This window comes from Filicampus tigris, chromosome 7 (genome assembly GCF_054856515.1).
Source record: "Filicampus tigris isolate MCC_2025a chromosome 7, RoL_Ftig_1.0, whole genome shotgun sequence".
In the NCBI taxonomy this organism is placed as follows: Eukaryota; Metazoa; Chordata; class Actinopteri; order Syngnathiformes; family Syngnathidae; genus Filicampus; species Filicampus tigris.
In genome coordinates, this window is record NC_141223.1 from 2784740 (window position 1) to 2798790 (window position 14051).

General features: G+C 39.5%; 1 protein-coding gene across 1 annotated transcript; it reads right to left on the reverse strand.

Annotated features, from left to right (window-relative positions):
- Window positions 1-8643: 8643 nt before the first annotated feature.
- Window positions 8644-12338, reverse strand: smtla (somatolactin alpha). Its single transcript, XM_086036569.1, has 5 exons — window positions 12305-12338; window positions 11947-12140; window positions 10347-10460; window positions 9232-9411; window positions 8644-8953 (listed from the first exon to the last, which is right to left on the reverse strand). The coding sequence occupies exons 1-5, from the start codon at window positions 12309-12311 to the stop codon at window positions 8759-8761; spliced, it is 690 nt and encodes a 229-aa protein (XP_085892695.1). The 5' UTR covers window positions 12312-12338; the 3' UTR covers window positions 8644-8758.
- Window positions 12339-14051: the final 1713 nt, after the last annotated feature.

Genomic DNA, 14051 nt, shown 5'->3' on the forward strand with positions numbered 1-14051 from the left:
ACCCATGACAGACTAAGGTCTTCTGAAATACTATTTTCAATTTGCGATCAATGATGGAGTCCAACGTGATTTTTTTTTTTTTTCACAGGGTGGCAAAGAAACGGAAGCCCTGTGTATGATAGGATCCAGATTTCATCACTCCTAATAAAATTGATTTGTTTCATGTGATATCAAATCCTGTCTCACACTGTTGCCGGTCAATCGAGATGTATATCGCATCCTTGTTATTGATGCAGATTCCGGAGGGCTAAATTGGATTAGCCAATTTCAGATCTTCTGTCGTGGCCGAAATACGCATGGAAAGGTCAAAGCAATGACCCATTGTGTCATCGAGAGATGTCACCAATGTGAACATTCGCGTAAAAGTAAATTAACAGGCCCCATCCGCAAGTGTTTGTTACAGAGTTGAGATGATCATATCTATTCAATAGCCTGAACGCCGTCACACCATCTGTTTCACATCCATTCACACATAATGCGAACCTTCGCCTGGATTGGAAAATGCTCATTTCTATTTCCCCGTAAAGCTCTGAGTTATAAGACATATTAACTATTTGTAGACTTTTATTGCTGTTGTTATTACCGTATTATCCTCACAAACGTTACGTTACATTAGCTCTAATTCCATACTCCCTTTCCTCTCTCCCCAAAGGCTTCCTTGAAGCCATCGCAAATTTGTTCTTTATAGTTGTTCCTATCATATATCAAGTTCTCATCTGGCCTTTGTGTTTGTCCAGTGAAACACAGCATATGTACAATAATCTGGCCCAAAATGCGGAGAAAGGGATGGGATAAAAGTAGCATCTGGTGAAGTGATTGAACAGGACAGGCCACATAGCCCAATGAGCATCCATGCATCTGCACATAACATCAAGCAGAGCCACACTGAAGAGAGAAGAGAGAGTAACTTCCCACCTAACTTTCCCAATCATCTGCACTACATTTTCCATTTCATTTCAATTGCAGCACAGTGCAGTATTTCTAACAGGGCATGACAGACTCCATTAGAGGCTTACAGCTGCCATCTAGTGGTTACATCAAGTTGTTGCCACTATGTTATGTCTGTGTCAACACAACTACGGCGACTTTTGCCGTGTCTGACGTGTCTGCCTTTACAAAGATGCTCGGTTTTGATTGACACGATCACAATAACAATACGCAGCTGTCGGAATGTGACAGCTGTCAATCAAGCTGAGCATTACTACCTTCCCTTCACCATTTAGATATAATACCGTATATTGCATTTCTTTGGTATCCATCTATCTATCTATCTATCTATCTATCTATCTATCTATCTATCTATCTATCTATCTATCTATCTATCTATCTATCTATCTATCTATCTATCTATCTATCTATCTATCTATCTATCTATCTATCTATCTATCTATCTATCTATGGTGATAATTGGTTGAAACAGATGTGCTATTCTGACTAAAAAAAAATGTTGCAGCTGGGTAAGGAAATGTCTTTTGGCAGCACATTTTGAAGTGGGTCACATTGTGGTTTGGCACATAACATTGGCACGACAGTCATTGAGTTTGTACAGAACGTGTGTGTGGGGGGGGGGGGGGGGTAGAAACATTATCGGGCTCAGGATGACACATTGACAGATATTTCTGTTTGTGTTTTTTGTGGGTCTGGAGCTAATTAATAGCATTTTCATTCATTTTCAAAAGGAAGGCTCCACTTTAATGAAATAAAGCTGTATTGATTTGCACCGTTATGACTTTATTCTCATAATATCATGACTACCGTCGTATAAGTACACCTTTATTTTGATCATATTCATCTCAAGCTGCACATATTTTCTCTGCATTCCATAGCTTCTCATAATCATTGTAAAATTTCAACTTTGGTCCTTCTTATTTTACTTGATTCTTTTGGCCTTTGACCAAATGGTTAAGTCACCGTCTTCCACCACGGGGGTCACGGTTCAATCCAGGCCATAGACCGGCGGAAACATGTAGGCAGTGTCCCATGCACCTATATCATCTCCTGGACCGACGGCTGTGGTGTCCGAGAGCAAGACAGTGATACACCGAGGTGCTCCCCGGGTGCTAAAGTAGCTCCCCCTCGACTCTAGTGTGTGCACGAGTGGTAGTTTGTCGAAGTTGGTAGTCGGAATCACTAACGGAAGCCCGTTTAAAATCGTAGGCAGACCGGCCTATAGGCGATGACTATTTTTTCCGGTCGGGCAAAAAGGCGGATTGGCGGAAACCCCGGCGATAAACTAACCGCATTTTTTTTTTTTGTAAAAAGCAGAGCTCTAGTTATGAGCAGAGGTCAAAGTTCATGTGCATGCATGCATGTATTGACGCCATGGCAGTAACGATGATTCCTCTTTTTCGTACTCATGATACCATTTTAGTGTATCTAATGAAGTCGCCAGTGAAAGAATAAACATGCAGACGCTGATATATTACGAAAATACACCCTGTAACGTGATCATACATTTAAACACAGTAGTTTGTTTTAGCATACAGAGCTTTAAAGATGAGATCAATATCTAATAAAATAAAATAGAAGAATGGAAAGAATATAAATGAAACTCGAGAAAGAATATGTTGTCTTTCATTGTTTCCAAGTGCCCTGAATTCACCGGTTTGTATTCATGAGCTTTTCCTTTTCTTCTCCTGCCAGAGTACATTCAAATGTTTTTTCAGTTTCACTTTTATGGGACGCTAATACATTTCCCAAGGATGTTCTTCATGTGAGTGCAGCTCAGTGATCATACGGGATCTAAGCGATCTCCCGTGGTGGAGGAAAGGGAATGGGACACTTGAGACTTTTTGAATGGTCTTTCTGGTCTTTTTGACCTTGTGTGTGTGTGTGTGGATGTGTGTGGGGGCGTGTGTACGTGTGTGTGTGTATAGTCATCTCAACCAAAGAAAACCTAGAGTCAAAACTAACCACAGGCGGATGATGCAAAGTTGGGAGGGCCGTTCAATGAATTGATTTCTACAGTATTCAGAGGGGATTTTATCTTCATGGTGCTCTTTGCATGATATTTCTGCTTTTAAATGTAGTTTACATTGATTTGATTGTTCAATATATGTAGTATCAGTTTACGTACGTCAGCGGGAACACTCTGCATTGGACCAGTGATGGGTCATGGAAAAGGTCCTGCCTCATGAGGTCCTCAGTCACCGTGCTGATGACCTGCAGGCGTGGCCTGTAATCTGGTCCCGGTGCAGACGGCACCTTGGGTTGGTGTTATCTCACCTGGCTGCTCTGTACTCGGCCGTGGGCCCTTACATTGTTCTATAATCTATATGTATGCATGCGTGTGTGTGTGTCCTCTTGGATGAATGGCCAGATGTTGTTGTTTTTTTTTAACCATGTAAAGAATTTCCAGTTGCATTTTGCATATGAAAATTGCCGTGGAAATAAAGTTTGATTGAAATTGATCATGTACCGTATACAATGATAAATCGGTGAATGAATGCAATTAAAAAATAGCATAAATATACACAGTGGAGTGATGGGTTGGTATCAAGCATGACTATAAGCCTTTTGAGTAGTTGATGTTAAACCTGTTCTTTTTCTTCACCGGTTCCCTTGGCTTGCCACCTGTCTGCCTCACACCCAACTGCCACCTAAATTGGACTCAGCTCCCCCCCAGCTTCCGACCACGACCCATTCCCTTCAGCTGGCAAACTTTTGACGATAAAGACCTCTTCATTATAACTGTGTTTCCTCTCTGCGTCTGGGTCCTCCTCACGACACACACCTCACCTCAATAATTAGGTTTGGGATAATATCTAAATCCATTACTCCGGGGAACACATACCGTGCATAAAATTACTAGTCAGTTGTACACTGCTAATTATATGGGTCCGTGTCCCGCGTCATTCGTCAACTGTCAGCAAAATGGGCCTCCGTGAGTGACGGACCGACAGACCGCTCTGTCAGTCTGTTGCAATGCCCACCTCTGGTAACGGGCATACAAAAATAAGATATCCATTAATGTGATGTAAGACATTGTAAAGCTAAAACACTCTGTACTGATTTAAAGTTTGGCTCGCTCAGGTGCTTCATAAAGTGATGGCACAAAGTGTATATACAGTCACAGACAAACCGTTCCAGCATCTAGTCAAAGCTCACATGCCTGTCAGCATTAAATGGACAAGCTCTGCCTCATTCATTTGATTTCCTTTTGTCCTTGAAGAAAAAAGTCGAATGTGTCCTTCCCAAAGCCTTTAACGGGGATGCCTCTTGTGCAATAAACAATGAATCAATGTGAAGCTTTGTGCTGCCTCCAAATGGTGAACTTTCAATCTTGTTCGCACCTCCAAATCAATTTAATGTCAAGTTATGTTTCAATGTCAAGCAAAACAAACAACACAAAGTCATCGGTGGCCAATCGGAAAAGCCAAATAAATCAGCCTTATCACTTTCAACCATATGGAACCTGTGGATCATCTGTCTGCCAAATGCAACCTTTTTTTGTACCTTTAATTAGACAGTCACCTTTTAGAAGTCACCAATTGGCACACGTGGTCGTGGTCTTGAACGAGCCAGAGCAAAAACAAAGGAGGAAAGAGCTTGTTCACCACGGAGGAATCGAGACATTTTCATTTATTCAGAATACCAGAGGAAGTGTAAACAAAACAAGACAAACAATAACATTTCCATTAACTATATGACAAATGTTCGAACTTTGGCGGTGCTGCTCACAGTGGACCGTAGAAGGCCAAACGCTGCAAGAGTCCTATTTTAGAAAAGAATAAGTCTAAAAAATTGCATAAAACTTTTTTAAACCGCTATCATGCACAATCACATGAGAGCCAACCAAATGAAACATCTGTTAAATAAGCATAAAAATGATGAACTCGTACGTAGTTTGAGTTTTCATTGGATTTATTTTGTCACACTTAAAATCTCATCTCATCTTCATTCATGCCTTGTCCCCTGCCAGGCATTTTCTCCAATTCCGTAGCCTTTGACCTCCGCAGCCATCCTTAATCAACCAGCCCACCTTTGCTGCTCCATCTTGTCTTCAGGCTGCCAACTGCAGATAAGGTGTCTTGGCAGCAGCTTGGAGTGTTGTCCTTTGCTCGTACACATTGGGAACTCAGGATTCAACATTCAGGCTAGGCTACTGGAACAATTAGACAGAATGTTGTAACTATGGATGGATGGATAAATAGATACTTGATTCATTTTTGTAAAGGAATTTTTTCAAGCAAAATGAGAAAAAGAGGACAAATTAATGAGGTCCATCATTCATCGTCCATCAGTGGCCAGGGTACCCGTCCGTAATTTATCAGTCCGTCGTTTTTTGTGATGAACGAAATTGTAATCGTCAGTACGTCAGTCAGTTTGTCAGTTAAGTCTGTCAGAAGTCCATTGGTCCGTCAGTCGGTCCCCCCCAAAAACGTCAGAAAAACGAGCAATCGCAGTGACGGACTGACTGACCGTCACTGACGGACGCGGTAAGTGGCGATTACACTGACGGATGTAAGCCCACTTCCCTCATTCATCAGTTCGTCTATTTTAAAACGTGTCCCGTCAGTCGTCAATCGTAAAAGTAAACAACACGTTGAGCTATTTTATCTGGGTTTTTTTTAATTACTGTAATATGTTAACATTTGTAACTTGCCTACAATCCCACTGTAATGGTAACACATTAACATGATAAAACACTTGAACAACGACCACAATCACCGCAATTAAGCGACAGGTTGCCGGTGGTAATTGCCGTGTGTCGAAGACAAAGTAGAACTGGATATCGGCTTCATAGGCAAATTATTTGACCATGGTGTTCATGGGAAGAGAAATGAAATAGGATTTGTCTTAAAGCAAAAGTTAGTTCAGAATGTCCTGGAGGCAAAAGCGTCTCAGATCAAGTGACGAGGCTGAAACTTTCAATGGGGGTGTTATATTCAATGTAATTAGTGCTTATGTCCCACAGGTACGCTATGAACTAGAAGAGAAAAGAGAAATTCTGGAAGGGGCTCGACGGAGTAAGTCAGAGCATCCAAAGAAGAAAGAGAGCTGTGATTGGATTTGAATGGAAATGTTGCTGCATGATGAAGAAGTGATGGGTAAATTTGCTATCAAGTTAAGGGATTTAGAGTGACAGATGGTGGTAGACTTTGCCAAAATGAAATGGCTGTGTGGAACACTTTCTTCCAGTAGAGGAAGGAACACAAGGTGACCTGCAAGAGTGGAGGTGGAACAAACTATATTTCAGCTTATGTGCAAGATATCTGAAGATTATAGTGACTGGAAAATATATAAACAAGGTACCACTGCGTATGTTTTAAGTCCCCCGTTTGACACGCACACATATCGCCGTTTAAGTTTGAGCCATTGGCTACAAAGAAAACAAAAGCGATAAATGTTGCAACATTGCAGCATCCCAGCTAATGCTAATGTTATGCAACGGGGCGCTATCTAAGAGCCTGATGTCAAATAGGAAAGGTGGTTCTATACAATGTTGCATGGTACCTATTATGTATATCTACACAATGTAAATAAGGGGGGAAATTAGTAAAAAAATGTGAATTGTGAAAGAAAATTGTGAGTGTTGCTTCTCGGGACGCAAAGTGAATTGAGCACACCGATCAAGATCCATTTGCACTTAAAGGCCATCGGTCCATCCACGTAGGATGACCAAGCTCCGATCAAACCTTTTCTCTGAGGGAAAGGAAACAATGAAATGAAAGCCAAACAAACACTGGTAATCCTTGGAGTCTTACTGAAAAGGAAATTATTATATTTGAAGTAATGAAAGTGCTTCCCAAAGTGAAGGAAATGCACAAGATTTGGAGTCCTGTTTTTTGATGTTGGAAAAACATAAGCCGACACACATTGGCAGGAAGACAAATACACGCTGCACCACTTGCCTCCCTCTGCTCGCAAAGACTCACAGTTTATCAAAGACAGAAAAGTGAAAACGCCAAGAAGGTCCCTCTGGCCACAGACGTGAAGAGCAGGAAATTGCATTGATTTAAGCCGAACCTCTTTTGGCATTTTCCTTCTTTTTCCTAGCCTAAAGGGAACACATTTGTTCCACAGCCGCTGGTTCAGAAATGTCCGGCGATGTTTTCAGATTATTTCCGACAAACTAATGAGATGAAAGAAGGATATCTGAGTTTGAAAAAATAAAAAAAAGGAACAATTCTTTCAAACTTGCTCACATACTGACAGAGTCCACGAATAGTAGGAGTCCATTTTTGCGCTCTGTCACAAAACGGGCAACACTGCCAAGGTCTATTTTTCCTGCCAGGAGGGCTGGGAAATCCCGCTAACCCACATACGGCGCTCTGCTCGGATTAAAAAAAATGACATAAAAGGCGACTTCTGCAGGTGGTTGTTTTTCCGACATTACTTCATGCAAGGTCATTGTCGAAAAACCCTTCTTCTACTTGCTCTACCAACATAGGCTGAAATATGTACCACCAGAAACTGAATTATTAAAATAAATAAAATACTGAAATATTATATTTGACATTTGAATCTCTTAACTTGAGTAATTGCTGGGTTTCTGAATTATAAACCATTTTGAGGTATCACTATTCCGGATATGTTTTGTGTCCCCTGTTTGACTTGAATACACATCAGCATTCCATTGAGAGCCACTGGCTAGAAAGAAATCAAATGCTCTAAATGCTTGAATATTTTAGCATCCACCCAAGTTAACGCTGATGCTCTTTGTCGCATGCACCACCAAGTAAATCATCACGCAGGCTTAATTACATTTCCTGCCTCCAAGCTATGGCGTTTCAATTATCACAAATACAAAGCATCACACATAGTATGCAACACACTTGGGGCTCTTTCTAAGAGTTAGCACCTGATGTCAAAATTGAGTGGTGGTTCCATAAAACGTTATCCGGAATTTATATTTTATATCCAAACACTGCAAATAAAGAAGAAAATAGGGGAGGAATGTGTATGCTGCTTATCTGGATCCAAAGTGAACTGCGTGTGGTGTGGCGAGTTGGTCCCCGGATGTTAAAGTAGACCAGTGTATGCCACTAACAATGTGTTTGCTGTGTCCACTACAGTGATGGGTCAAAAGCAGAGGTCAACTTTTGTGGACATATTTTTTTTTTTTGTAACTTTTGTTATACACATATATTTAATCGTTGGGTATATATGTCATTATTCAGTTGGTCGGTCAATCTAGACAAAAGCTAATATTTAAGCCTTTTTTATTTTGCTGTTATGTATTCAGCGTAGGTATGTCTCTCACTCATGAAAATGTGCCATTCTTTAATCATTATTACTCTTTTTAAGCGCTGACGCTCTATTTGACTTAGTCTCCGGTGAAAGTGATTCATTTCACTAAATGCGGAAGATAAACTAGCAAACCTCTTTTTTAATTCTCATTTATTACTCTAGGGAGGAATGGGAATAATAAAAAACCTGAGGGAATAAAACTCTGAAATAAAATGATATTCTCTGAAATGATATGCAGGGTTTTATTCACATTGACTTTGTCAGGTTACAATTATAATGTAGTTGAGGATTATTTAACAGAGCATATATAGTGGAAGGAAGGATTGTTATGAGATAATATTCCGAAGCACTTATGAAGAAATGTATAACCAATGGTATGGTCCCCTCCCCCGCTATTTTGATAGCAAGTTGTTTGTATACACATTTTGGAAAGATAAACTACACAAGCTCTTTTGTCTTTGAAAGATTTATTTCAGGTATTTTCCATTAGAGAAAGGACTTGTTTTCCTCCAAAACACTATCTACAAGGAATTCATACTAAGTTTAAAAGTGCATGACTTAGTTTTCACGCACAGTTGTAATTTTCGGGTTGTCGGCACTTGAGAAGCTTGAGGAATGTCGCTATCTTATGGGAATCTTTCTTGAAGCAGCTGAGTAAGATGTAGTCCCTCATGACAGATTCCACCATGTCTGTTTGCATGTCGTATTGGAACAGGCCTTGGTCGCTGTAACTCGTTGTCAGTAGGCCCTCGTTCAGCATCTGGACAGACACATTCAGCCACCTCACAGGGGGATATTGGACTCATGGTGGTGAAAATTTTTACACTTTATAGTTCACCGTTAAGTTTGTTGAATCTCCAAAACATTGGCGATACATTATCACTGCCCCTGCCCGCCCGACCAAAATAGGTTTTTATGATGGACAATGGACACAGTTTGGTCTCTGGCATTTTATATGGAAACATTCCAAAGGTCAAACTTCATTCTGGGCCTGACCGTGCTTGACGACGGTTTCATCCCGCGATTTATGGGACCTACCTTTTTGATGAGAACGACCACTCCATGCTCCAGGCTGATAAGTTTGTCAGACATCCACTTGGTCTTGTTGAGGAGCATTTCCGGAGCACCGTCGTGGCGGTCCAGTGTTGTCTGGAGGTAGACCAAGGGCTCGATCCACGACTGGACCAGCATTAGCACGGAGTGGAGCAACCATTTTTCCTGGAAGACACGTATGATTTACTAGATGTACAAGGTACTTGTTATGAAAGACAGGGTCGTTGTAGCTTATAATTTATGAGTCATTCCTGAATTGAACTAAACTCCCTGCTCCATAAAACTTCAAATACTGCATACACAAGTCATGCATAGAAACATGCACTTTACTTTAAGTTATAGTTGACCTAGCAAAATGTGGCAATAGTTGCGGTTATAGTGATATGTCAAATATTATTTAAATTACAAAGTTAGGTTGGTTCGATTTTATTTTGTTTTCCTTGTAATTGTTCAGAAAGAATTCCATTTTTTATCATATATGGTACTCTTACTATAACTTCTTTTTTGCTATCTAGAGGAAAAGGTGAGCTACATTACTAACAGAAATGACGTCATCAAGGTCATTAGCCTGACCATGGGTAGTTATATTTTTCACCTTTTTACAATCTTTTTAGCCGTGATAGATGGTTTTACTTAATCCAATGCACCCCTAACTCATGTTACGAAAAAAGACATTAATATCAGCATTTTAAAAATATTTATATTCATAAAGCAATGCTTATTTTTGATCAGTCAGCATAGCAGCTAGTACGTACGCGTGGACAAAAACTCAAACATTAGCATTGATTTGCAGCACAGTCACTTGCAAACTTGTTTGAGTCATACGAAATTTTAAATAAAGAATGCAAATAAAATCTAACTATCTTTAGTTCATTGCGACAGATTTATTCAGGTGTGAGTGTCTATAACAGAGTTGGCAAAGAAAGCATCATAAAAAGTGTACCGCTGATGGTTGAGCTGGACGAATCAAATGATATGATTACTTGTTTTGCTTGAAAACATGACAAAACATGATTATATAAGTTAACTTGTCCTTCCAATTCTGGAATGACCTTTACAGCTTGTTCCACACTTGTATATGAGCAGAGGCTTGTGCTTACAGACATTTGCTGAACTTCGCCAATGGAGCTCGGAATGGGGATGGCCTTTGTAAGACACGCATAGGCGGCCTGGTTCCTCTGAAACTGCAACGGATATGGGACAAATATGTCCTCCTGCACATAATCCAGAAAGGGGGGGGGGGGGGGGGGGGAGGCCGCATATAAACAGGGAACAGAAAATGAGAAATGACAAACAAAAGGCCAACTTGGACCTAATCTTCACGACTGTTCCATCATGTTCTACTGCAATCAATAGACAACCTCTCCTTTGTGATAAGCGCTACAGTCACCTCTCCAGGCGCACTATACGCAATGTAGCTTTTTGCAAGCTACAAAGCCTAACGCTGTCGTAGCTTCTGTCTACCCTATTGTCGCATTTGTATTACACCGCTGATTTTTGCGCAGACAATAGGTTGCTCTGGAGTGCAGCAGCAAGAAGGTCATCAGGTGTGAAAAGGCAACAGCACATTGCATGAGCATGTTCATGCATCATATGATTATTTTAGTGCAGTGAAAACAAGTTACAAAATCCTCCCAGTAACAAAATGGAGAAGTGACTTCTGAAAGCTATTGAATGATTAATTGAACCTTTTGGGATTACAATAATATACATGAAGTGTATATAGGGCAATAGCACTGCAACCATGTTATTCTACACAGTCAATCACCAATTAAAGGTCATGTAAATCAATGCTGGTAATAATGAAAAGCTAATAATAAAAAATAAAGGAAAGACATTGTTATATCACTATATATATAATTATGACTAAATTTTGATTTTTAAAAAAAAAATCACATTAATGTGATGTCTGTAACGCAAAAATACCATTAAAGCAACACTGTGTCATATGTCCGTTTTTGTTGATTATGGCGGCGCCATGTGGACAAATGTGGTAGTGTTTTGCCAAAATCAACCACATTTCCCATGTGTGCCAGCGCGTAGTGTCGTGAAATCCTGAGCCGTCCTTATAGGGAAAGGAGGAAGTGAGTATGCCATAAAGCAATTCGGGACATTTGTATTTTTTTGTGTGCCAAGGTTGATTCCATCCCCCTCAAAGTTGCTTTGTGCCAGTAAAAACGATACAGACCACCTGAGGGCAAGAAATCCCAATCAACTACTGTATTTTTAAGTCAATGTTTCATCAAAAGAGTTGAGAATTCTTTTTTATTAAGGTCGATTTCTTGCCCAGTGCTGCTTTAACGTAAAAATAAGAATCTTTTTTAAAAATGGACATGAATGTTTTCCACGGGACATCAACGATATTTAGCTTTAATTTATTCATTTAAACCTACATATGCCACACATTGAAATATTGAATTCGAAAGACTTTGAATTATTACCCTATAATTGGCTGTCAACCACTTCAAAGTGTAACCCACCCCTCGTACAATATCACCTGGGATAGGCTTCAGATAATGGATATTGAATTCTAATACCATTCTATTTTTATAATATAAATCACAACAAAGGGCTACCAATGTGTTGATTATTTCTGATGTAGAACTGACAATACCTGTCTTTAATCAAATCATGGGTTGTTATCTATTTGTGCTCGTGCTCCAAATATTGAATTTCTGTGTTCGGGTAGAGGTTACTTACAAATAAAGTACATGACTCTTCGGAGATGCGGGAGATGATCTCGGCATGCTGGATGACCCTGTCCAGAAGCTTCTCCTGAGAAATGGATAAACAGTAGGGGTGGATGACCTGATCCTGGTCCGTACACTCGAGCAGGAAACCGGTGCTAAGGAGGCAGGGCCACGACAACAGAGTCCATAGAGCTCCCCGTATAGCTGAAAACAAACACAAACAATGCAGATAGTGTCAAGAGATGCTCTTCCATTATAGAAGTGGAGCAGGAGTTCTAAAAACCGTGCTTTATATTTTGCTATTCTTGAGTCTTCAAGCACTAAACAGTCACATCTGTGTTTAGAGGGATAAATGTGTGCGGGAATACCCGTCATCCTTTGGATTCTTCTGTCCCAGAGGTCTTCTAGGTGATGGCCTTAAGGAAGAGGTCAGCCTCTTTTATGTAGCCTGACCAGGCCATGAATACAAGAAAAGGTCATCTCGGGCAGGGGTGGGCAAACCTTTGAGCTGAAGTGCGACATTTAAGTTTTACAGTAAAACAGACAGGAGGGCAATGTCATTCCAAGATGATTTAACTTTTTTTTTAAAAATTATCATTTTAATTGGATTAACTCTTATGAAATAAAAATGTTTTAAAAAAACCCACTTATTTAATACAATTATTTTTAAAAAATTAGACGCATAATTAGATTATGATTGTAAAAATGTTGATTCTACGTTGATAAAATATTTACAATAAATAAAGATACCTGCAGCCATGTTGAGTATTTCATTTTTATATATTTTTTTCCACCCCTGATGTGGGGCCTATTAAAAGTACAAAAAGTCAAAGTGGCAACTATAGTCAGTTGTGCAGGGCAATGACTTATTAAAACTAGAAATATTGAGGAAATAATATTTAGGCCCAAACACACTACCGTTAAGGCTTTAGATATCAACTATGAAAACTTGAGCAACACTACGTATCAAATCCTCTATTATTGTAACATGGCAACAGCATCCCATAAGATTAAGAAAGATGATCCCATTAAAAAGGGCATGTAGTAAATTGCCCAACCCAACTAAAAGAAAACACACACAGAAGCCTACACTATATCAATATCAAATTTTGTCATATGGTACACAAAAGGTGACGAGACCGTAGCAATTTTGACTCTGGGCTAGAGAAAATAAAAGTTTTCCATTGTGACTCAACTGACAAAAAGTGTAAAAAAATTCTGTTTGAATTTCAATTAATGTCGACTTTCTGACCTTTTTTATTCTAAGCGGAGGATTTCTATCATGACTCAAACAACAGAAGATTTTGTGCAACCCTGTTCTCGTGTTTCTAGGGATTAGAAAAAGCATGCGGTGAGTGTCATGTTGTTGGAGTCTGCAGCACACACGATGCATATTCACAAATCTTAAAGGTTTTCACACTTGAGGATCATTCACTCACGAAAGGCCATTGTTTTCCATATTAAAAAAAATCTCTCCTCTTCACCTTTCTGGTCCCACCTCCAGTCCTTTGGCAGGTGTGCACTTTGATGAGGTGTTTTTTTTTTGTTTTTTTTTGCTGAAGAGCTGCCAGCGTTCTGATTATTTTAACGGTCATTTTTCCATCCATCAAATTTTGTGCTGCTTATAAATGTCTCGGATGAGGTGGTATCAATCCCCGCAAAATAATGTACACTATACCATATCATTGGTGTTTTGCGAAAAACACTTAAGTCCATTTTTTTCAATTTTCTTATTTTTACATGAATTGTGTTTCCGCCTTACAGACATCGCATTGACGTGATTTTTTTTCTTTTTCAAAAATTGGACATACATGTTTTTCACAGAACAGCGACTATATTATGATATGATTATGGTGATGTACCATATGCAACAGACTTAAAAATTCATTAAAGACCCCACAAAATTCTTAGCTCCCCCTCTAACGTGCAACCATCAACCATGAAATGTAAACAGAGTAGACCATGGCTCGTTTAAAGACACATTTCTATTCTTTGGCTTTTTGACTTTATTGCTTTCATTGTCCTTTGTTGCAGTATTATTGCTATTTTGTTCATTTAAAGTGCTTTGCTACAGTTGTAGCTATATGAATAAAGTTGTATTGTATATTGTATATG